The sequence below is a fragment of the Choloepus didactylus genome, chromosome 15, assembly GCF_015220235.1.
Source record: "Choloepus didactylus isolate mChoDid1 chromosome 15, mChoDid1.pri, whole genome shotgun sequence".
NCBI lineage: Eukaryota > Metazoa > Chordata > Mammalia > Pilosa > Megalonychidae > Choloepus > Choloepus didactylus.
In genome coordinates, this window is record NC_051321.1 from 41380406 (window position 1) to 41405200 (window position 24795).

The 24795-nt window shown below is 34.8% G+C and overlaps 1 protein-coding gene across 2 annotated transcripts in view; it reads left to right on the forward strand.

Annotated features, from left to right (window-relative positions):
• Positions 1–24795, forward strand: part of BTAF1 (B-TFIID TATA-box binding protein associated factor 1) — a 131866-nt gene that overhangs the window by 72664 nt on the left and 34407 nt on the right. For both annotated transcript variants that reach the window (XM_037804151.1, XM_037804152.1), the window contains 11 exons: positions 2469–2573; positions 3341–3490; positions 3782–3924; positions 4781–4955; positions 6407–6610; positions 13241–13667; positions 14822–15012; positions 16499–16652; positions 17022–17131; positions 18540–18741; positions 19781–19929. In XM_037804151.1, coding sequence (XP_037660079.1) covers positions 2469–2573; positions 3341–3490; positions 3782–3924; positions 4781–4955; positions 6407–6610; positions 13241–13667; positions 14822–15012; positions 16499–16652; positions 17022–17131; positions 18540–18741; positions 19781–19929 — 2010 coding nt within the window. The remainder of the gene's footprint in view (positions 1–2468; positions 2574–3340; positions 3491–3781; positions 3925–4780; positions 4956–6406; positions 6611–13240; positions 13668–14821; positions 15013–16498; positions 16653–17021; positions 17132–18539; positions 18742–19780; positions 19930–24795) is intronic.

Genomic DNA, 24795 nt, shown 5'->3' on the forward strand with positions numbered 1-24795 from the left:
TAAGCAGTCATGATAACCACTAACTGTTACAGCCAGTACTGGACGGCAGGATCTAGAAAGATACACTCCGAGACATTGATCTTCTATTTTGCCATGTTCTGATTGGATCAACTTTTGCATTCCATTTGCACTACAGTCACTTGAGAGTCATTCCAGAATTTCAGTTACCAATGCATTTGGTAGTGACTTTTATTTGAAGGGCAAGCTTAGTCATTTGCATGAAAGATATACATGAGATTGAGTTGGAATCTGAGGCATACTTAATCTAGGATACAAGAAAATTTAAGCTATACATATGTAGAGAAGGGTACACAGATCAAAAGAATCGACTTGACTAAGACTTTGACCTTAGATACCATTAGCATAGTTAGGTATCGTCTCGAGTTTATGAAGATACAAAAAGGAAAGAACGAAGTTTAAATGTTTAGTTGACTTTCAATAAATGTTGGTTGGACAAATTAATAAAAGAAAGCATTTAAATCATCTAAATAATGGAGGTTTTTTTTTTTTTTTTGGCAGTGGGACAAATAGGGTTTTGGAGAAAATTAGTGAAAGGACTCAATGTGATTCATCAGTGAGTTGTAGCTTCTGTCCTGGTCTCCTTCCCTGTCATCCAAGAACATTTGAAATGCTGGTAGAAATTATAATGAATTTGCCTGCAGGCAGGAATCAGGTGTTTGTGATAATGATTATCAGGTCATTGCTTTTTTCCACATCTACCCATTTTATGAGAACGCTTGTGGGAAGATTTAAAAAAGTAGAGGTGGGGGGAGTACAAAGCAAAAGAATACTGGCAAGAGCTTACTCCACGTAATGTGCCAATTCCAATTCTCCCAGCTAGGGATCTATTACTAACTACAATTGCTGGAAATTTTGCACATTTCCAACTACTCCCTGTGACTTTGAACCATTTCTAGTAGGCAAGATGGATTTATTCAACAAATATTTAAGGGCTACTTCGACTACAATTTTCTAGATATTTGTAAATAAGATATGCACAGTCTCTGACCTTCAGAGCTTAAAACAGGAAACTAAACAAGATATCTCGGATAACTAAACAAGCTGTAATAACATAATGAGGTAAGTATCTTGTAGGGGAAGTAGGAGGTGCTATTATATTCTAGCTGGTGGGGTGGGTGATGGTCAGGGGGAGGCATCCTGTTAGAAGTTAAGTTTAAGTTGAGGCCTGAAAGATGAGTGGGAATGTAAAAATCCCAGGTCAGAGGAAGGAACAGTATATGTCTGAAGGTAAGAGAGAGCATGCTGACACTAATGAGGAAGTGAAAGGAAATTAGCCTGGCTGGAGGGCAGAGTATGAGGAAGCTTCAGCTGACACTCTTACTTCTGTTCATCATTAGCCATCCTTAGTCTGAATTTCAGTAAGGCAGAACACAGGAGGTCACAATAATCTGAATAAAGCAGCTAGGATGAGAGTACCCCATCCCTGTCTTATACTTAACAACTGTCATTTATTTCCCTGAGTAATTCTCAAGCCCCCCATACCCACTCCCTTCTGATCATCATTACAAAAAAGTTAGGGACTATAAAATACATTTTAACGTTAGCGTAAGACGCTAATATTATGTTGATTATGTAGCACAAAGAAAAATAAATTTTAAAAAAACCCTTAAAACATGAATTGATTATAATTAGAGTTGTGGAGGTCAAGATTACAGTTATTTAGACTTAGTGAAGTAAACAGTCTTGAGTAGAAATTTTTCTGTATTTGGTTTTCACTAAGTTAGGCTAATAATATTCGACATTAACGCTTTCTAGACTTTGTCTATTTGGTTGCATGATTTAGGTGGGCTGTTAAATTATTGAGAAATCCCTTAGAATGAGGTTCTTAACCTGGGGCTTAATGGGATTCCAGAACAACCTGAAACTGGAAGCAAAATATTGTATACATGTGCATTTTTCTAAGAAGAGAGTGTTCGTAGCTTTCATAAGATTTTCAAAGAGTTCCTGACCCAAAATAGTTTAAGAACATTTGCCTTAACTTTGTAGTGAACACAAAATACAATTTTCTAGGTTGGGTGTTATTTTATAATTCCTTACTTAGATTATTGGTGAGTACATAGAACTTAACTCTGATCACTTAGCACAGCAATGACAATCTTTTCAAATTTCACTAACAAAGTAATAATATATAATGTAACCAAGGAGATATTGCTGGTTACATATGGAAGATGGAACTTATTTGAGGCAAAGTTCACTGGTGTTAGTCATAATCAGATTTCTTCAGCTCCACTGTAATTATATGCTATTTAATTTCTCTAAACCATTGGAATAATAAATAAGGTACTTAATACCACAAAATCTTGTCAAAATTTATCACTAGTTGAACCTTTTTCATAAAACCATGCAATCTTTTCATGGTAATATTTCTGTTATTTGGCTTATAAGATGTTGGGTAAGCTGACACCCAAGAATTTAATGCCATAAATTTGATCTATTTTTGTTTTCAGAACTCTTCATCTTGGCTCATACCTATCCTACCTGATATGCTGCGACACATTTTTCAGTTTTGCGTTTTAGAAAGCAGCCAGGAAATTCTGGACCTCATTCACAAGGTACATGCTGAAACAGTTGTAGATTTTTAAAAGACAGTTCTCATAATTGCCGTCCTGTTGGTCATGGGTTTTAAGAAATTAGTAATCACCCAAGAGATCTGGAAAGTGTGGCTATCTACAAGAATGAGATGAGAAAATAGGCTCTTACAGAATATAATATTTAAGTCCTTATTGGCCATGCTTCTTCCTCCTCTTATTCTGTGAAGTATTTTCTGATATCCTGAATACAAAACATAAAATGAAGGGGAAGACTGCTTTTTTTCTTTGTTCATTTCTCAATCTCTCTATTATTGATCCTGAAGACTATCTTTTGGAATCTACTGGTGATAAATAGAATATGATTTTCATAGTTTGATGTCTACCTTTTTAAGCAAGATTGGCTATAATGTCTTGGAGTCTTTTAAGGAAGAGCCATTTGCTATTGAATAGCATTTATAGAGGAAATGGCACCTTGTACCTTTAGAATCTGTTAGTCTTGAATTGTGGCCTATGAGGTGGCTCATCAACAGACTTGGATTAACATTGGTGTTATTTCTATATTCTGGTCCTAGCCCATTTAACGTTCGGTACCTATTAAAAATTACAGATTTCAAAATAAAGGCTTATTTATTTCAATAAATAAAGGCCTCTTTATTGAACTTTAAAATTAATCTCTGTGCTATTTCCTGCTTATTTTTGTTATTTTTCTAATATCTAAAAATAAGTGTTAGGTTTTACAGGGATTTATTAGAAGAATTCCACTTTCATGTTTCTGTTTTAATCTGTAGGTTTGGATGGAACTATTGAGCAAAGCTTCAGTACAGTATGTGGTAGCAGCTGCTTGCCCATGGATGGGTGCTTGGCTTTGCTTGATGATGCAGCCATCTCATTTACCTATTGATTTAAATATGTTGCTGGAAGTAAAAGCTAGAGCCAAGGTAAGTGTAGAGGAATATAGAGTGTTTTTACATTCAGCTCATAATTGTCAGTATGCTAACTCTGTCAGAACTGTGTATTGATATTTTATAAGTGTAATTTCATTAATTTAACATAAATAAGGGGAAATTATTAGAAGCCTGACAAAATGCATAGTGTTTTTATCATTAAAATTTTGTGAAAAGAACTGTATTTTACTGGAATTATAACAGATGATAGTATTTTTAGTCTTGTCAAATTTTAATGATAATATTTTTTAATTATTGGGGTTTATTTTTCCTCTTTCTGTCTAGGAAAAAACAGGTGGCAAGGTACGCCAAGGCCAAAGCCAGAGTAAAGAAGTACTTCAAGAGTATATTGCAGGTGCAGACACCATCATGGAAGACTCAGCCACCAGGGATTTTGTGGTTATGAGGGCCAGAATGATGGCAGCCAAGTGAGTATACACCATGTGTTGGGTGTCATAAATGAACTACTCTGGCCCTCAAGGGCCAGATGATTCCTTTGACTTGTATATCAATCCTTTCTCCGTCATACTGGATACAGAGTAAGAAAGAATTAAAGAACAAGAAATTTAAAAATGTTTTTTGAAATTTTAGAACAGGATTTCTGTCATTTTATGAGATAAGATAGGAGTTATCTGTTCCTTGGGAAAAGTTATGGCTTCAATAGGGGCAGTTTTGCATCAATTAATTTTTTTTGATGCAGTTTTATTGAGATATATTCACACATACAAACCATCCAAAGTATACAATCACTGGCTTACAGTATTATCACTTAGTTGTGTGAATTAATTTTTTTAATTAGATTCAGTTTTATTGAAATATATTCACACACCATACAGTCATCCATGGTGTACAATCAACTGTTCACAGCATCATCATATAGCTGTGCATTTATCACCCCAATCCATCTTTGAACATTTTCTTTACACCAGAAAGAATCAGAATAAGAATAAAAAATAAAAGTAAAAAAGAACACCCAAATCATTCCCCATCCCACTCCATTCTTCATTTAGTTTTTTGTCCCCACTTTTCTACTCATTCATCCATACACTGGACAAAGGGAGTGCGATCCACAAGGTTTTCACAATCACATTGTCACCCCTTGTAAGCTACATTGTTATACAATCTTCTTCAAGAGTCCAGGCTACTGGCTTGGAGTTTGATGGTTTCAGGTATTTACCTCTAGCTATTCCAATACACTAAAACCTAAAAAATGTTTATCTGTATAGTGTATAAGAATATGTATCAATTAATTTTTATAGTAACTCCTTCTTTTCTCCCTACTAGGTTGTTAGGAGCACTCTGTTGCTGTATTTGTGATCCAGGTGTAAACACAGTAACCCAAGAAATCAAACCAGCTGAATCCCTTGGCCAGTTATTACTCTTCCATTTGAACTCCAAATCTGCCTTACAGAGGATTAGTGTTGCTTTGGTAATCTATGAATGGGCTGCTTTACAAAAGGTAAGATTTTGCTAAAAAAAGTAATAAAGACAAATTTAGTAAACCAATTTCCAGTAGTGGTTAGGATTATTTGTGTTATATTTTATAACAGAAAAGTGAAATTTTTCTCTCTAAAATTCAACAGTTAAAGAAAAGTATTCCAAATTATTTTGAAACGTTTCTCTTATTTACTTTTAACTCCAGACTTTTTTCATAGGACCCCTGCTTGCAAACCTGAGACTAGTTATGCCCTACTTAATAATTGCTCTAATTGTACAGTTTGTTAAAAAATGTCACTATTAAAAACGTGTATGTATGGAGGTAGTCCAGAAACTGTTGTTCATTCATTCCTGTAGATCTCTCAGATGTCACTGAAAACTACAAAAGAGGCTTTGCATATCAGAGGTCCGTTTGTGTTAGTAGTAGCAAGGACAGAATTTCTGGTCACAGGAAAAATAAAACCTCCACAGTTAACTCAAAATCTTCATGTTTCCAAATAAGCCATTCTCTTGTAGTCCCTTTAACTTCGAAAGTAAGATGTATAATTTTGTATAAGACTTGCTTTTGTAAATCAAAGAAACTCCTGCAGGCTTTGTTTATTCCACTGGCTGGAATTCTAGAAATTTAACTGTCTGCACTTGCTGTGTGCTGTGAGAGTTGCCTATTACTGCCTCTTAGCAGTATGTCAAACTGTGTCTAAAAGTAATTGAGCCATGCTCTGTTGTAACTGAGACCCCAGCTTTGCCTCTGGAAAGAAGCAAGGCTCATCTATCTGATTTTAGGCAGGACTCGGTGTGCTGGAGAGGCAGTGATGCTGTGTTTTTGTGCCTCTCAGACTCAGCAGCAAGTGTTGACAGTTCGGTTTCTGGACCCTCACAGAGCTTCTCTGGACTTACTCTGTGAAGCCCAGGCTGATCACCCAGATCTCACAGAACCCCTCATGGCTCACCACTGAGGCCATTCCCCCTCTGGTTGGGGCAGGCAACAACCAGAGAGAGGGAGAAGGGTTAGTTAAATTTGGGGGCAGGTGAGTAGCTTTTAAATTATATATCCATTTCTGCAATATGGCATGTGAAGCTATGGGCTCAACTGTTAAATAATGAGTTTTTAAATAACATTTTTAGTTGCATGCTACGTGTTCTTTTCTGACAGATTTGTTTTTACAGTTTTGTACTTGAAAATCTGTGCTATAAATTATTTAGAATAAAGTGAGAATAATTGGGTAGAAAATTTAATGGAACTGTAAGAGTTCCATGTGCATGTTCTATAGTCATTCATATTAAAATTTTAGAGTAGTTTGAGTGTAATACCATTTCTCTTTGTGCAACTATTTTGTTCTGGGAGATTACAGAAGATAGATTCAAGCTCAATAGGAATTTAGAAGTTGACAATCTGCAACTGAAGATTTAAGCATCAATAAAATTTTGTTTATATATATTTGTCCTGACTATTTGTTGTTTGTTATATTTTAGGAGTGTAAAGCTGTTACCCTAGCTGTGCAGCCACGTTTACTTGATATCCTTTCAGAACATTTATATTATGATGAAATTGCCATTCCATTCACACGAATGCAGAATGAGTGTAAACAGCTTATTTCATCATTAGCTGATGCGCATATTGAAGTTGGTAGTAGAGTAAACCACAGTGTTTTTACAATAGATCAAGCTAATGACCTGGTGAGTAAAGAAATAATTTTCTTAATTTTCGATAAAGCGTAAAATAAAATTAGAGATTTGTCCTGTCATCTTTACGCATAATCACACTAATTTGTTGAGTCTGTTTGTGACTTGGCAGCCTCTCACTCTTATCTTTTAGAAAGGTTATTTCGTTGTATTGACTTTATGAAGTAAAAGGATGGGAGAGGAATATTTTCCCTCTCATTCTGACAAACAAATGTACCTTAGTTAGGAAAAGCTATTACGTTTTTTCCCCCCCCTCGTTTCTTAGCCTGAAGACTGGCAGAGTATAGGAAAAATTGCTTTAACAAGTCCTTGGGTATTTCTTTATTCTTCTCCTTACACTCAACATTTTTTTTTTTTTAATTAAGCTTGCAAACATATTGATTGGCCAAGAGATATCACGCAAATGCAAATACAAAAAAAGTCAAGTGACAATAATATCAGATATGGTACAATTAACGGTTAAAATCACTAAGAAAGATGAAGAATGGCATAATGTATGATATGTAACATGGTATGTGGAAAAAAATATAACAGTCCTAAAAGTATATGTATCAAAATCATAGTTGCTAAATATGTTTTAAAATTTTAGAAATGCAACTATAGTGAGCAACTTCAATAAAACTCTTAGAATTATACATATTTAATAAAAAAAAGTAAGAAATTGAACCAAACAGTTAATCTATTTAAGATATGAAGTATTTATAGACCTTTACTCTCCTTAAACAGCCACCAATATTTTATAATAGAAATATACAGGCATACAGAAAAAGTGAAACAGTTACACAATGAATACATATATCCACCAAATAGATTATACATGTAACATTTTACTAAATTTGCTTTGTTACATCTTTATTCCTCTATCTACCCATCTGACCATCAATCTGTCTTACTTTTTTGACACATTTCTAAGTTGCAGACATCAGTATACTTCACTCCTAAGCACTGCAATATGTATATCAACTAGAGTTCAGTATTTGTGATTGTTTTTTGTTCTTTGAGATAAAATTTATATACCATGAAATGTACAAGTTTTAAATGGAGTTTTTGATGAGTTTTGACACTCATGAAACCCAAACCCTTAGCAAGATAGAAGACATTACCATCATCCCTTCCCAGTCAGTGTCTCCATTTCCTTGCCTCAGAGTAACCATTTTTCTGATTTTTAACAACCATAGATTAGTTTTACCAGTTTTAGAATTTCATATAAATGGATCCATACACTATGTGCTTTTTAGTGTCAGGATTTTTCCCGGCATACTTTTGAGAGTCATCCTTGTTGTTGCATATATCAGTAATTTATACTTTTTTATTGCTGAATTTTATTCCGTTGTATGAATATACCACAATTAGTTTAAGCTGTTCTCCTATCAATGGATACTTGGTTGAATTGTTCCCAGTTTTTGGCTATTATGAATAAAACTGCTGTTAACATTCTTGTACTAGTCTTTTTGTGGACATGTATTTTCATTTCTCTTGGGTAAATGCTTAAGAGTGGGATTGCCGGATTATAGGGTAGGTATGTGTTTAGTTTTTTTAAAGAACTGTAGACTGTCTCTCAAATTGGTTATAATTTTACCCTCCAACCAACAATTTATGAGAGTTCTGGTTGTTCCATATTATTACCAATATTTGATGTTCTCAGTCTTTTTCATTTTTACCATTCTGGTTTTAGTTGGTGTTTCCCTGATGATTAATGATGTTGAACACTTTTATGTCTTATTGGCCATTTGTACATGTTGTTTTCTGAAGTGTTTATTCAGATCTTCTGGTTAAAGAAACTCTGTCATCCCCCAAGTGGTTTAGGTTATTCGCATATGTTTTCTTATAAAGTTTTGTAGTTTTAGTTTTTATGTTTAAGTCTCTCACCCGTATTAAATTAACTTTTGTATATAGTGTAAAGTAGAGGTTGAATTTTGTTTGTTTTCATATAGATATGAAGATTTCTAGCATCATTTTTTTTTAAAACTTCAGTTTTATTGATATATATTCACATACCATACAATCATCCACAGTATACATCATCACAATTTCTAAACATTTTCACGGCTCCAAAGAAAGATGAAAATAAGAACAAAAATAAAATTATTAAAGAACACCCAAAACATTCCATCCCCCCATCCCACCTTATTGCACCATTCTGCTTCCCCACCAACAGTGAATAGGTACATACCTCTCTCCACATTTTCTCCAGCACTTGTATCCCTCTGTTTATTTTTTAAAGTTTAATTCACACACCATACAGCCATCCTAAGTAAACAATCATTGATTTCCAGTATGATCCCATAGTTATGCATTTACCACCACGATCTATATGAGGACATTTCCATTTCTACTTCAAAGAAAGAGGAAGAAGAGAAGAAAAAATGAGGAATAAAAAAATAAAACATAGAAGAAAAAGTTAAAATAAAATACAGTTAAGAGGTCATACAAGAACACCACCACCAAGAATCCCATACCACTCCCTTATTTACCTGTCTTACCTACATTTAGCCTTGGTATGTTGCTTTTGTTACAATTAATGGAAGCATATTGCAATAATATTGTTAACTTTAGACACTAGTTTGCATTGATTGTATTTTTTCCCCTGTACCATCCAGTTTTCAACACCTTGCAATGTTGACATTCTTTTGTTCTTCTACATGTAAAAACATTCTTATATTAGTACATTCAGTCACCATCATTGACTACTCTAGGTTTCACTAAACTATACAATTCCATTCATTATCTTCTATCTTTCCTTCTGGTGTCATACATACTACTAGCCTTACAAATGTCTCTCTCCTGTCTTTTCTTATCTGCCTGTAGTGCTCCCTTTAGTATTTGTTGTAGAGCAGGTATCTTGTTCTCAAATTCTCTCAGTGTCTGTTTTCCTGAAAATATTTTAAGTTCACCCTCATTTTGAAGGAGTGTTTTGCCAGAATTCTTGGTTGGCAGTTTTTCTCTTTCAGTATCTTAAATATGTCATACTACTGCCTTCTACTGAGAAATCCACACAGTCCTTTCGAGTTTCCTTTGTATGTGATGGATCACCTTTCTCTTGCTGCTTTTAGAATTCTCTGTCTTTGATAAATGATAATCTGATTATTAAGTGTCTTGGAGTAGGTCTATTTGGATCTGTTCTGTTTGGGGTATGCTGTACTTCTTGGATCTGTAATTTTGTCTTTCATAAGAGATGGGAAATTTTCAGTGATTATTTCCTCCATCATTCTTTCTGCCCCTTTTCCCTTCTCTTCTCCTTCCAGGACACCCATGACATGTACATTTGTGCACTTCATGTTGTCACTGAATTCCCTGAGACTGCTCATGTTTTTCCATTGTTTTCCCTATCTGTTGTTCGTAGGATTTCAGATGTCCTGTTCTATAGTTAAAGAATCCTTTCTTCTGCCTCTTCAAATCTGCTTTTGTATGTTGTTGTATGTCTCCATTGTGATTTTCATCTCTTCTGTTATGTCTTTCATTCCCATAAGTTCTGCCATTTTTTTTTCAAGCTTACGAATTCTTATGACCATCCAGTGTCTTCTTTATATCCTTCATCTCTTTTGCCACATTTTCCTTCAGCTTGTTGATTTGATTTAGCATATTTGTTTGAACATCTTTAATTAGTTGTTTCAACTCCTGTATTTCATTTGAAGTGTAAGCTTTTTCTGTTCACTGGGCCATATCTTCATTTTTCCAAATGTGACTTGTAATTTTTTGTTGTCTAGGCTTCTGGTTTCCTTGATTACCCTAGTCAGATTTTCCCAGACCAGATGGGCCTAGGTCTCAGGAGGAGAGTGTAATCAGTATCAAGTTTCCCTGAGGAAGTGTCCCAGCAGATTGTCACTTTCCTGTGAGGCCTCTAGACTCTGTGCTTTTCCTATCCTGCCCAGCAGGTGGCGCTTCTCAGCATGTACCTCCTCACTGGTGAAAAGAGGTGTGGTGCCTTTAATTCTCAGCAGACCCTGTCCCTTCTCAGGAGGAGGGTGGTCAGAAGCCAAGCTTAAACTGTTTCTGTTTACCCCCACCCTAGGCCCTGAGGTATGAATTTTCTAAGGGAGGGCAGCCACTCTTTTCTTAGGGAAGATATGCCCTTGAGGGAATTATCTCCTTCATTTAACTTCTTTTGTCTCTCTGATTTTCTTAACTCCACCCTTTTCTGTGTCAGCTGACAATTGAAAATGGCTGAGGCTTTCTCTAATGAGCTAGTTAGAGAAAAGGAAAGAAAAAAGAAAGAAATCCCCTTTTCAGAGCCAGTCCCCAGTCCCCAGCCCCCTAGTCAAGAGCCAGAGTTGGTACCTGGTTCTGTGTGCCCGTTTTCTTGAGACACAACTGTTTTCCAGTATTCTGAGTTCAGTCACCTCCAAAAGCCTCTGTTTTTATTAATTATTATTTTTTTTTCTGTCAACCCTACCTCCTCTCTGTGGAGAGAGATCTCAGGGTTCCTTTCCTGGCTGCTCCGGATTTATCTGTGCTTGTAGCTTGTATTCAAAAATTTGTTAATTAAAACTGCAGTCGGAGCTTAGTTGAGTTACCTTCCCTTGCTCCCAGCAGAGACTCCTCCTTGTTCCCACAGGGAAGTGTTCCAACTCAGCCTGCTGTGCCAGTGGGGGTGGGGGGGTGGGAGGGGTAGGAGGGGTGGGCACCACCTTTGTGGTTTTGGGGGCTTTACTTACAGTTTTGCGCTGTGGTCTCAGTCCTTTCACCTATTCCAGATTGGTGTACAATGTCTGTCCAGTCATGGATGTCCCCCAAACAGTTGTTCCAGATTATTTACTAGTTGTTTCTGGCTATTTGCTAGTTGCTCTAGAGGACTAGCGAAATTCCACATCTCCGTATGCCACCATCTTGCCCCACCCTCCCTCCTCTGCACTTTTTTTGAGTATGTTAAGACATTTGGTCTTACTCATCTTTTATTACGCACTCAATAAATATTGGTTGTATGAGCTACTTAATTCATATGGGGGTAATTGGAAAGCTTTTCTTCATTGCCTAGAATGACTGAAAATTGATAGGAGGATATTTGTTAAGGATGTTTTCAAAATTTTAGTGAAAACCTGTTTCAAATAAATTTTATGCAGAGCTCAAATATATAAAACAGACAAAAACAGTATAGCATATAAGCTAGAATGTATGTGATCTTGTTCCTTTGTGGTGAGCAGATCAAAAAGGTTAAACAGGTATAGCTCAATTTAAAGTCTTTGATGTTTTATAGTGCTAAAAGAATACTTTATGTGCCTATTGTATTTTCATAATAAAAGGCCAGCATTATCAGTATTATCCGTAATGGAATTGATAGTTTCTAAGTCTTACAAATTAGATTCTCCAGTGTTACAGGGCTTTTTGACCAGCATTGATCAGACTGGATCTATTTTTTTATTTTTTTATTTTTTCTGGTTTGTGTTTTATTTTTTTATTTTTATTTTTTCAGACTGGATCTATTTATGAAGGCTCTGATGATTACCTATCAAACAAGATTAGTTTTTTTATGTAGGCCATTACATAATCTTAAATGGTGGTTTAACAATGAAATGTAAAACATACACCTCCACAAAAGCTTGTACATAAATGTTCATAGCAGCATTATTTATAATAGCCAAAAATAGAAACACACAAGCATTTGTAAACCGATGGATAAGTAAAATGTGGCATATCCATACAATGTGGTATTATTTGTCATAACGGAATGAAGTACTAATACATGCTATAACATCACAATGAGGACATAATGTATGTTTCTATTTATATGAAATGTCTAGAATGAGCGAATCTATAAAGACAGAATGTAGACATGTTGCACATTGCTGGAAATGGAGTGTGAATGAAGAGTGACTGCAAATGAGTATGGGTTCATTTTTGGAGTGATCAAAATGTTCTAGAATTGTGATAGTTGCAGAACTCTATAACTACACTAAAAACCATTGAATGATACACTTTATTGAATAATACACTTTAAGTGATGAATTGTATGTGATGTGAATTATTTCTTAGTAAAGCTGTTATAAAAGATGGATTGAACAGTCTTTTAATGGGACTTGTAAAGTGGTTTAATGCAATAAATAGCCTTGTAATCTAGATGGCTCTTGGAAATTAAAATGTTAATTACTTTTGCCATCTTTTCTCCCCCTTCCCCTCCAATTGCCTGGCACCATGAGGGAGGTCCAAGAAGGAAAGAAAGTACTCCCATCAGCAGCACCTGGCCACTTAGCAACAGCTACCCTAAAAGTTTTTGAATTGGAAATACTCCTGTACTTGTCCTGTTCCCTAAAAGGAAGTTTGAATTTGGGGTTCTTAATTAACAGTTCATATGTGCTCATATTTTTCTCATTTCACCAAAGTACTGTGTGGTCATTGAGTGTGATTTTCCCTCAGACTCATTAGATATATTTAAAGGATAGGTAATTTTGTTCTTTTCAAGAAAATGTGTCTTTCTTGAAGAAAATAATGCTAATATTACATTAAGTGAGATTAAAATAAAGTTTAGTTGGGAATGTTTAGGTATTAGTTTAGTGAGTACTAAAATTATAATAGGTATTGTGGAACTTCCAGTCAAAACAGAATGCTTGATTTGTGTCCTTTAGGAAGTTACAATCTCTTTGGAGGTAATACAGCATTAATGGTTTTTAATTTCTTTTTTTTAAATAGGTTACTACTGTTTTTAATGAAGTCACATCATCTTTTGATCTAAATCCTCAAGTGTTACAGCAGTTAGATGGTAAACGACAGCAGGTGCAAATGACAGTTACAGAGACCAACCAGGAGTGGCAAGTGTTGCAGTTGAGAGTGCATACTTTTGCAGCATGTGCGGTTGTGAGCCTGCAGCAGCTTCCAGAGAAATTAAATCCTGTCATAAAACCATTAATGGAGACAATTAAAAAAGAAGACAATACACTAGTGCAAAACTATGCAGCTCAGTGCATAGCTAAACTACTCCAGCAGTGCACAGCAAGGATGCCCTGTCCCAATTCAAAGATTATTAAAAACCTGTGTAGCTCACTTTGTGTGGACCCATATCTGACTCCTTGTGTCACATGTCCAGTACCAACACAAAGTGGCCAGGAAACTTCTAAAGGTATATATTATAAACCATCATTTCAGATAGAGAAAGAATTTAACCATTTAAGTTTGTTTTCAGGTATTTGTAGGCATAATTTAAGCACATTTCCAATTTGTATTAGAGTGTTTTACCATTCTGAGAATAAAAGTTTAGTTATAACAAAATTCCTTGCTACATGAATTTGTACAGCCTCCTAAAGTCAAATAAGCCATTCATAAGAGAGCTGATATGTGATATAAGATGATTGAAATCTGTTAAGTGTTTACCTTTACCTTTTTCAAAACCATCATTATAGGATTTACTGTAACTGAGGCTAGAAAACTTAATTTTATCAAATGTTATTGAAAGAAAAATTTTTTCTATATAACCTCTGGTTTTCTAGATTTAGTGCATGTCTTATATGTGAACTCTATTACCTTCTGCAAGTAATGGTTTTCTGTTTTCATATGGAGAATTTATATGGAAAATAAAAACTGTAGACTGGTCCCAAGGACCAGTGTTTCTTTGTGACTAAGTCCTATATAATTTATTATTATTATTATTTTTGTTAATAAGATTTTTGAAAAACAAGTTGTTGGAATGTAATAGATTTATTTACATTTTGGGCATGATATAGATCTTGAGAAAAATACAACGAACTGGAAGAAGAAAATGGACATTTTGAATATTAACATCTTCAAAATTTTATAGGGTGATTTATTTTTCCTCTAATGCTATGTGAGGCAGTAATATTTTGCAATGGGTGATGTTTTTTTTGACTTCATGGTGACTGTGGACAGTTATTTTAGAAAAAACTGGGCTTAAAAGATTTTTAGTGTTTCTTGTTATTTCTAGGCAGAATCATTCATTTTATTTTTAATTAATACACTTTAACTGAAGTTTAATAGATACAATCGTTTTTGCATGTGATGTTCCTCCTTGATAACAATTCTGCAACCTTGTGTATATTAGGTATGAGTCGTTGCAAAGGTATAACATTTAACTGAAGCATTATAGGCTCTTTTGTTACCATTTCATTGTCTAAAGAAAATGCAATTGGCCTATAAAAATTGATGCTTAAAAGACATAGTTTTAAAACATGTTGTGTCTCTTTTGGAGGAGGAAGCTAGGAAGCTTTTGGTCACCTATATTATGATTAAAAGAAGGTTCTTTAACTTTTTCCTTATTAGGATCCAATTCCGAAAAAGATGGAATGCACCATACTGTCACCAAGAACAGAGGTATAATTACACTCTATAGGCATCAAAAAGCTGCTTTTGCTATCACAAGTAGGCGCGGTCCTACCCCCAAAGCAGTAAAAGCTCAAATAGCAGATCTTCCTGCAGGAAGTAGCGGAAATATCCTTGTTGAACTTGATGAGGTAAATAGTTTTTTCTTTTAAATGCTATGATTTTTAAATAAGTATCTGGCTCCAAGATTGAGAGCTGAAATTTTTATGTCAGCTTCGACAACTGTATTTTTAAGTAAAAGGACTGGGGGTTAAATAAGCTTTTGGAGTACTCCAATACCATGATCCAGAAAAACTGCAAACTTCTTCAAATTTTTCATGCTCTTGTAATTTTTCCCAGCTTAACTTCATCTTTGTAGGCGAGAAACCTTCTAGATAGTGGGTAAGTTATTCATAAATACAAAATAATTCACTATCATAGCAATGACTGCAGAGAGGAGTTAAATGACAGTGAAGGCCAACTATTCCCCAGTCTTATGTTTTTCAGGAATTTCTTTGGATACTTATTGGATAGGTTTATAAATGTCAAATAATTGTCACTCACTTAACTTTTAGTCAACCTGGAATTTATTAAATATGTCGTGTGAGGTCAGGATTTAGACGTAAACTTACTTTTCCATATGAACAGCCAGCTATCCCACCCCCACTTACCAAATTCTTTCCCCCCGATATATCATGGCAGCTTAATTATATATCATGCTTCATATATATGAGGATCTTTTTGGGCTTTGTATGCTGTTTCAATTGGTCTACTTGTTCTACAGTAAAGTCTTCTTTAATGACGGATAATATGCAATGATCAAAAAAGTGTTTGGTTTTATAAATCATACAAGCACATTTTAAAGAATGAAATGAATACACTAGTTAGCTCTTTTGACTGCAAGACATAAGAAATACCTGGGTTCATCAGTAACCTAGCTGTGTTCAATACATTTCAGTAAAATATAGGTCTATTTTAAGCTTCTTTTTAAAATTAAAATCTTAGCTTTTGATTTATATATCTTTTAAATGTCTATGAATGAAGGCTTTTTTTACTGACCATTCCTCCCCTTAATAATTTTAATCAAAATTTTACTTTGATTTCTATATTTATGCAACTCTGTGGTTTACATACTTCACTGAAGAATAATTTTTAAAATAGTTATGTATCTTTCTCTTTTGGAACAGTTTTATGGATTGTAATTGCTGCTGAATAAGAAGTTATTTGTCTTAGGGTTAGCGTGAACAGTTAGTCTATTTCTTAAGTGAATATAAATAGGGAAAATCATTTTATCTCCCTATATTCTCTCTAGCTGGTAAGTTCCTTTGGGGTAGGTAGAAGAAAAACTATCTTGTCACAGGTTTGTCTCTGTCAGGAGCTCATATCCTTCTATTCCTCACTCCCAACCAAAAAAAAGTATTATTATTATTTTTTTTGGACATAAAAATCTAGTTTGGAGTTTTTTGCCCGTGTAAATTTAATTATTGAAAAATGTTTACAGCTGTGATAAATGTCTAATCATTGCTGAATTGGATAATGTTAACACTGAATTCTTAGTGACTTTTAAATTCTCTTGATAATTTCAAATGCATTATATTTTTTTCTGAAATTCTGTTTTCAACTAACATTGAATTTTAGGCCCAGAAGCCTTACCTGGTACAACGGAGAGGAGCTGAATTTGCCTTGACAACAATAGTGAAGCATTTTGGTAGTGAAATGGCAGTGAAGTTGCCCCATCTCTGGGATGCTATGGTTGGCCCACTGAGGAATACAATTAACATAAATAATTTTGGTGTGTACACATTTTTTTTTTTTTTTAATAAATTTGAATGGATGTCAATTAAATATACCCTATAAAATAAAAATGCCTATACCTATTTGCCCCAAACCAGCCTGGTAATTTTTAAAATGTAAGGTTATTAAAAACGTTCATTTTACTTTTTATTTTTTTCTGTTGCAAATTTAAAAAGAGACATTTGAAATGGATCATTATGTTAAACTTCTTTGGTTTAAATTGAGGGCATGCCACTTAAATTTTACATTAAAAAGCAAAATAGACTCTCCCTTGCTAGATGGGGAGGTGATAAAAATGTTTGAGGTCTCTAGATTTTGAAAAATTATTCGCAAGGTGCTACGGACTTAAAATAATGTATTTTAATAGATGGAAAGTCCCTCCTGGAAAAGGGAGATGGTCCTGCCCAAGAATTGGTGAATTCTCTGCAAGTTTTTGAAACAGCAGCAGCTTCAATGGATTCTGAGCTTCATCCCTTGGTTGGTAACTAAAACAAGTACAGTATTTCTTCTCATATAGTAGATGGTCTTATTAAAAAGTCTTAAGACTTGAAAAATGTACCACCTGTGTCATCTCTAGTAATTGCATGCATTTTTTTTTTTTTTTTAATATGGTATAACTTGATTCCCCGCTTTAATGATAGCACAACTCTTGGCTGTGGGCTTTGAAGTAGAGCTGGGTGCATGAATGATAGAAAATCTGCTCTGGGGAGCTCAGAATATGGGGCAGTGGGGACAGGGCTCTGATAACACAGGATTCAGGGGGTGAACAGGGAAGAAAGCTACAGCCTAAGTTTTTATTCAGCCTTACATTCTTAATAATATAGTTCCAAGAAAGGGAAATCACAGGTAATAAAACCTCTTTCCAAAATAAGTATAAAGGTAGAAGGAAGTCATCTAAGAGAAAACTACTCAATGGTAATGAGGAAACACTGGTTTGTGATTTTTGTTTCTAAAAATATTTCTTACACAAAGAATTAGGACAGAGGGTATGGGAAAAATGAACTAAAGAATTAATTATCTGTTTTTTCCAGAGATGAGAGTATTATTGTTTCCATACATCTGAAATAGGAAGCTCTGCCGTTTATAGTGTTATAAAGGCTACAAGCTATTTTGTCTAACATAAAAGGGAGAATCTAGGAGAGAATAGAGAAGAATGACTTTTTTTTCTGTTTAACAAAGTATGTCTTTTTGCTTGTTAAAATTTTGCTAATTTGTTATTAATAAAGAAGACACAGAATCCATCTATATGCTGTTATCTTCTATGATCAGCAGCATGCATTCAACTGAGCTGTAAGGCTAGTCTGATTGCTGAGCAGGTGTCTGGCTCTCACCAACATTAATCCTGGTGTTCCATGCAGTGGGCAATTAAAATGGGATATGTTATGGCATAATCATGACTATGGTAAGCCAATAAGTTAAAGTGGAAAATACCTACTGAAGTATGGTGCCTAGAACAAAATCAGGAACACTCAACTCAATGAAAAAAAGTATGTACCTAAACCTAACCCAGTATTACCAGATTTGGAGGGGACTGGTGATGTGTGGTGCCATTTTCCAGCTTCAGTAGGAGAATGTTCCAAGTGCCTTTTGGTATGTTCCCCATTGATTTTGGAAAGAAATCCAGCTTTCCTGGTTGCCAAAGAGAGGACAGGGAAGAAGTTCCGTACCTTTTCTTTCTTTTCTTTTCAAAAGAGCTCTACATGAGTCTGGATTTAGATTTTCTGTTGAGGCTGTTTTGTGGGTTGTGTTTTGAGGTTATTGGAAATGTTCTTGGATTCAGAGTCACTTGAATATTGAGAACGTCTGTGGGTATGGGCTATTACAGTTACGTTTTAAACAGGAGATTCCCTATTGAGTATTCTGATTTCTTTAAACTTTTTTTCAGTTGGTACAGCATTTGCCTCATCTTTACATGTGCCTCCAGTACCCCAGCACTGCAGTGAGGCACATGGCTGCTCGTTGTATAGGTGTCATGAGCAAAATAGCTACTATGGAAACAATGAATATTTTTTTGGAGAAGGTTCTTCCGTGGCTGGGAGCAATTGATGACAATATCAAACAAGAAGGCGCAATTGAAGCGCTTGCCTGTATCCTTTTTTTATTTTGACAAACTATTCAGAAATGATAGTAATGTTATTTCAGAGTGACTAAATTAAAGTGATTTAATTATACAAATATGCACATAAATAATCTGCTTTGTTCCAAAGAGGAAACAACTTTTAATTTTTTATAACATTTTATTATGAAAATTTTCCCATAGGAAATTTGGAGAATTACTATTAACCTTAATAGATTTTTTTAATAGGCAAAAATAATTTTATGTACTTGTATGAACTGTATATCTTCTTGGCAACTGATCTGTTTTTTTTTTTTTTTTCCGGTTTATAATCAATGCTAATTAATAATTATCAATGCTATTAATACTAATCAGGGACTATTACTATATAGGTAGGTAGTCCCCATATTATAAACATTATGTTTCCATTATCTGGGAGGAAGAACAAAAAGTACTAGATACTAGAAATAAACAGGCAAGCCTTTTGCCAAGGGCATAACAGCCACTGACATTCTTTTAACTCAAAATATCTGAAAGATCTTTATAAGAACAAGAAAGTTGGTTGAAGAACATGTCAGTAGAAACTCTCTGGCTCAAAAATGGTAAAGATTGCAGAAGGACTGAGCTTATTTGTCCACTTTTTGATTGTCAAGATCCAAGATCCTGATGGGAAATTTGGAATTAATCTTTGAGTGACACTGAGTTATGCTCCCTTACTTGCAAAGCAACTCTCTTTCTTTTGGCATTGGAATTCTAGAAGCTCATAGGAATATCCTTATGAAAAATTTTGATTAGTAAATCTTCCCCCATTCTTTCCCAGGTGAAAAACATAATTTTATATTCTTAATCCTAAGAAAGTTATTAATCATGTTTACAGAGGAGCAGCAGTGTGGAAATACTGTTTTAAATGAATCATGGAGCGTAAAAGACAGTTTCTTCCCTTGTAATATAGATGAAAAAATGAAAACCTATGTATCAGTGTTTTCAATCAAAAATGAAAATCTTGTATATCGATATGTTTGAGAAAACATCTGAGAACCATTTGGAAATTTCCTTAATCATTTATTCAGGTGTAATGGAACAGCTTGATGTTGGCATTGTTCCATATATTGTCCTTTTAGTTGTGCCTGTGTTGGGAAGAATGAGTGATCAAACAGACAGTGTAAGATTCATGGCTACGCAATGCTTTGCAACGCTAATTAGACTCATGCCACTTGAGGTAAGTTGAAGACACTTGGTATATGGACTTAACGTTTTCTATAACTTCATCCATAATAATTGTAACCCTTTTCTTTTTTTTTTAAATGCAATTTTATTGAGATATCTTCACATAACATACAATCCTCCAAAGTGTACAGGTTGTAACCCTTTTCAAAAAAATATCAGATTGGGGAAAAAAAAGGCATTTGGAAAGGTTTACACTATAAGCATGAAGATTTTCATACTTCAATGGGTACCTTTTTCTTTCTTTTTTTTTTATCACACAGGGTTTTAATATAAAAACCCTTTGTGACTTTTTAAAAAATAGACTTTACTTTTTAAAGCAGGTTTAGATTTACGCAAAAATTGATCAGAAAGTATAAATTTCCCATGTGGTCCCTCTTCCCTCACATCGCTTCCTCTGTTATTAACATCTTGCGTTAGCATGGAACATTTGTTACAATTGATGAACTGATATGCGTACATTAGTTCACATTAGGATTCATTCTGTGTTACATAGTTCTGTGAGTTTTGATAAAAGCGTAATGTCAGGTATTCACTATTACGGTATCATACAGTTTTTACAGCCCTAAAAATTTCCTGTGCTTCACCTGTTCATCCCTCCCAATCTGAACCCCTTGGCAACTACTGATCTTTTGTTTTTTTAATTTTCATTTTAGTAACAAAATACAACATAAATTGTCCCTCTGTAATCACATTCAGATTCATAATTCATTGGTGTTACATTCACAGTGTTGTGCAGCTGTCACCCTTATCCATTGCCACAACTTTTCCATCATCCCCATGAGAAATTTTGTACCAATTAAGCTTTAACTTGCCCTTCTCTAACTCCCCAATCCCTGGTAATCTGAATTCTAGTTTCTGACTCTTTGAATTTGTTTATTTTCATTGTTTCATGTCAGTGATAGCATACAATATTTATCCTTTTGTATTTGGCTTGTTTCACTCAATATGAGGTCTTCAGGGTTCTTCCATGTTGTCACATGCATCAGATCCCTGTTCCTTTTCACTGCCATGTAATATTCCTTTTTATGTATATACCACATTTTTGCTTATCCATTCATCAGTTGATGGACACTTGGGCTGCTTCCATCTTTTGGCAATTATGAATAATGTCGCTATGAACATTGGTGTGCAAATACCTGTTTGAGTTCCTGCTTTCAATTTTTCTAAGTATATACCTAGAAGTGGGATTGGAGGGTCATATGGTAGTTCTATACTTAATTTTCTGAGGAATGGCCAAACTGTTGTCCACAGTGGTTGTACCATTTTACATTCTTCTTTCTTTTGTGACCATTTTTAAAATGCAATTTACTGAGATATATTCACACACCATATCATCCATCCAAAGTTTATAATCATTGGCTCACAGTATTATCATATAGTTGTGTATTCATTGCCTCAATCAATTTTAGAACATTTTCATTACTCCAAAATAAAAAAATAAAAATCGGAAAGAACTCCCAAACATCCCATACCCCATATTTCCCCCTATTATTTATATATTTTTTGTCTTTATTACTCATCTGCCCATAAACTTGATAGGGAGTGTGTGACCATTTTTGATTTAAATAAACGAAGAAATCAGACTTTATCATTCCTGAAAAAGAATAATAATTCATTGCTATTCTAAAATAGAAAAACATTAAGTTCCTAAGATTCCTTGTGATATCTAGGTAAAGAATCTGGGTTGGAAATTTTGTGTTTTTTATATATGTTACCATAACTAAAACAAACAAAAAACACAGAAATCAGAAATACTACCACAGATTTATGTTGGATCAAGAATATTCATTCCACATTATTTATAACACTGAAAAACTACCACTTAAGTGGCTTCTACCACTTAAAATATTGAACAATAGGGGATTACTTATATAAGTATGGAGAGTCCATAGAGTGGAATATACTATGCAGCCATTAAACATGAGATTTCAGAAGAGCATTGAATGCATAAGAAAGTATTTATAATTATAGAGTGAAAAAAGCAGGTTTCAAAACCAAGTTTTTAGAAATAGAAGGATACCCAACAAAATAGTATTTATCTGTGGGGGGAAAAAAAAGATCCTAAACTGAAGTTTAGATGAAAGGTAAATTTTAGAGTAGAGATGATAATTGAAACTTGAAAAACAAATGAAATCATGGTGGGCATGTGGGACAAAACTAGAACTAGGCTGAAGTTGGAACATTTTGGTGTACGTTCACAGGGCAGAAATAATATCTGGGGCTAATGTAGGAAACAGAAGTGGCTTGAAGCAAGGGAAGAACCAGAAGCACAGGGAAGGGAAACCGTAATAAAGCCCAGTAGTCTTGCTGAATTGAAGAGTCAAAAGTTGGAAGTTTCAGGAACACAAGATGGTTACAGTTTGCAAGGCAGAGTACCAAAGAGGAGGTAGCAGTACAGAGGGAAACCTGCAGAGGTCTGCACAGGTGTGCCCTCAGGTATTTGATTTTGAGTATGCATCTGTGCATGCAAATGAGAATGCTTCAGAGGCCGAGGAAAGAATCACCAGAAAAGAGTAAGTGTAGTAATTCTCAGAGTTCAGATAAGGCCTATGGACTAGTTTATGTTCCCTCCTAGCAGAGTAGAAAGACACTGTACCACACAGGGCACGGGATAGAGTCCTCAGGAATATATTCCCTTAAGTAGTGGGACCAAGTTAGCCCTTGACTAAATACTGAACTGGACTTGCTTTAACAAAGGTTTAAAACAAGCCTTGAAAGGTTCAAACTGATTTCAAGTAACTTAACCATGTTCCAAGAAAATAGCCTCCAAATATTTAAAGGAATAAAACAATCCAAATATAAAATGTATGTAGTAAAATCAGACATTTTACAACAATGTGAAATTTACCATGTTTAACATCCAACTAAAAAATTACCAGGCATGAAAATAACAAGGAGAAAAATCAGTCAATAGAAAGAGACCCCAAAATGACCTAGATGATAGATAGAATTAGTATCCAAGAACTTTAAAATACATTCCATAGGGCCTGCCACAATCAAGATGGTGATGTGGGATACTTCTTGGCTTTGTCCTCCCACAGAAGTTTGAACAACCAGGAAGAACTAGCAGAAATATCTTTTTCTCAAAGCTCCAGAAAAAAGAATAAGGACTACAGTTAACAGGGAAAGTACTGAATCAAGAAAAAGGCTACTTAAAAGTGATAGGATCTCCTGGTACCCTAGCTGGCTCCTCCCCCAATCCTCACGGGCTTGAGGAGCCAGCCCATACTCCAATGTACAGATCCCTGTTCCAGGTTCTAGAGGGAGCAGCAGAGTAACCCTTTGGTAAATACTGGGAGCAGGTATGTCTAGCGCATTTTTCCTGGTGATGGTCTGAGGATTTTGCTGTCCCAGAACTTGCCCTGTCTGTGGAAAGTGACATAAAGAACTCACCTACAGACTGCTGTGGGAGAAGAGTCAAGTCCTGCTGCCTGGGGAAATGGATTGCTGGCTATAGGACATACAGTGCAATGGAAACTTCCCTAAGGAACAAGGGACATTTGTATTTGTGTACATGGAGGAATTCCAAGGCCACACGTGCATGCCCAAGACAAGATGCACTCATAGAAAGGATCAGGGAGGCTGCTATGCTTTGGGCTATACATTTTCTAAACCCTGTGTATGGATAAGCCCTGAAGGAGAACACTAGAGCACAGGTCAATTTAGAAAGACTGGGAAAGGTGTTCTGTTTTTTTGGGTTAGATCTTGGCATCCAAGGAAAGCTCTCTTATAGCACTAGCTGGATACAAGCTTAAGGAACAGATGCCTCAGAGCCTACACATTAAAGATAATCACATTAAAATACCAAAATGTCCAGGTTCCAACAAAAGATTATAAAACATTCAAAGAAACAGGAAGTGATTGCCCAGGGCAAAAGAAAAAATTAAAGCATTAGAAACCATCAACGAGGAGGACCAAACCTGGGACATACCAGACCAAGACTTTTAAAAAGTGGTCCTAAAGGTGCTCAAAGAGCTAATAGAAAACATGGACAAAGAACTAAAGGGAATCAGGAAAATCATGTACGATAGATGAGCACAAAGAGGATCTTAATAGAAAATGGAAATTATGAAAAGAAACCCAACAGCTGAAGACCACAGTTAACAGAAGATAAAAATTCCTTAGAGAGGTTTAACAGCAGATTGGAGCTGGCAAAAGAAAGAGTAAATAAACTTGAAGATAAGACAATTATTATGCAGTTTGAGGAGCAGAAAGGAGAAAGAATGAAGATAAGTGAACTCTAATCACCTGAACTGTTTCTGATTCTTGCTGTTTATATAGGAATTGTATTGTAGAAGACACTTAGAGGTTCCTGACATTGAGCAAAATTATGACTCTTGAGCCTTGGGTTTCATTGTTAGGGAATAGACTTAGATATGGTTTTATGTCTGGTTGTTATTTATTAAAAATTCCAGGAGGATATATATGTTTGAAAATTTTGTAATTTCTTGGTAAGGCATTGTACATAAAAGCTTCATTTTGATGATTATCATTATATTGTTAGTGTGCTAAAATATTTTGATCTTATTAGATAAAGCTGTTAAATCTAAAATAATTTGAAAATATACCCTTCACTCATTTTGAAGACTCAATGTACCTAATTCACTTCCTCACTACTATTTCTGGTATTATATGGAATATATATATATATTACATTTTTTATTGTGAAATATATATGTAGAAAAGTGATAACTTTCAAAGTATGATATAACAAGGAGTTAGTGTGTAAATTTCAAAGGAGGTTATGGGTTCCAGTTCCACCATGTCTGTTATTTCCTTCTAGCTACACTAATACTCTAGGTCCCCTGTATTCTACATTATAAGACTGATTTTACCTTGTTCAGGGAGTTCATATTAA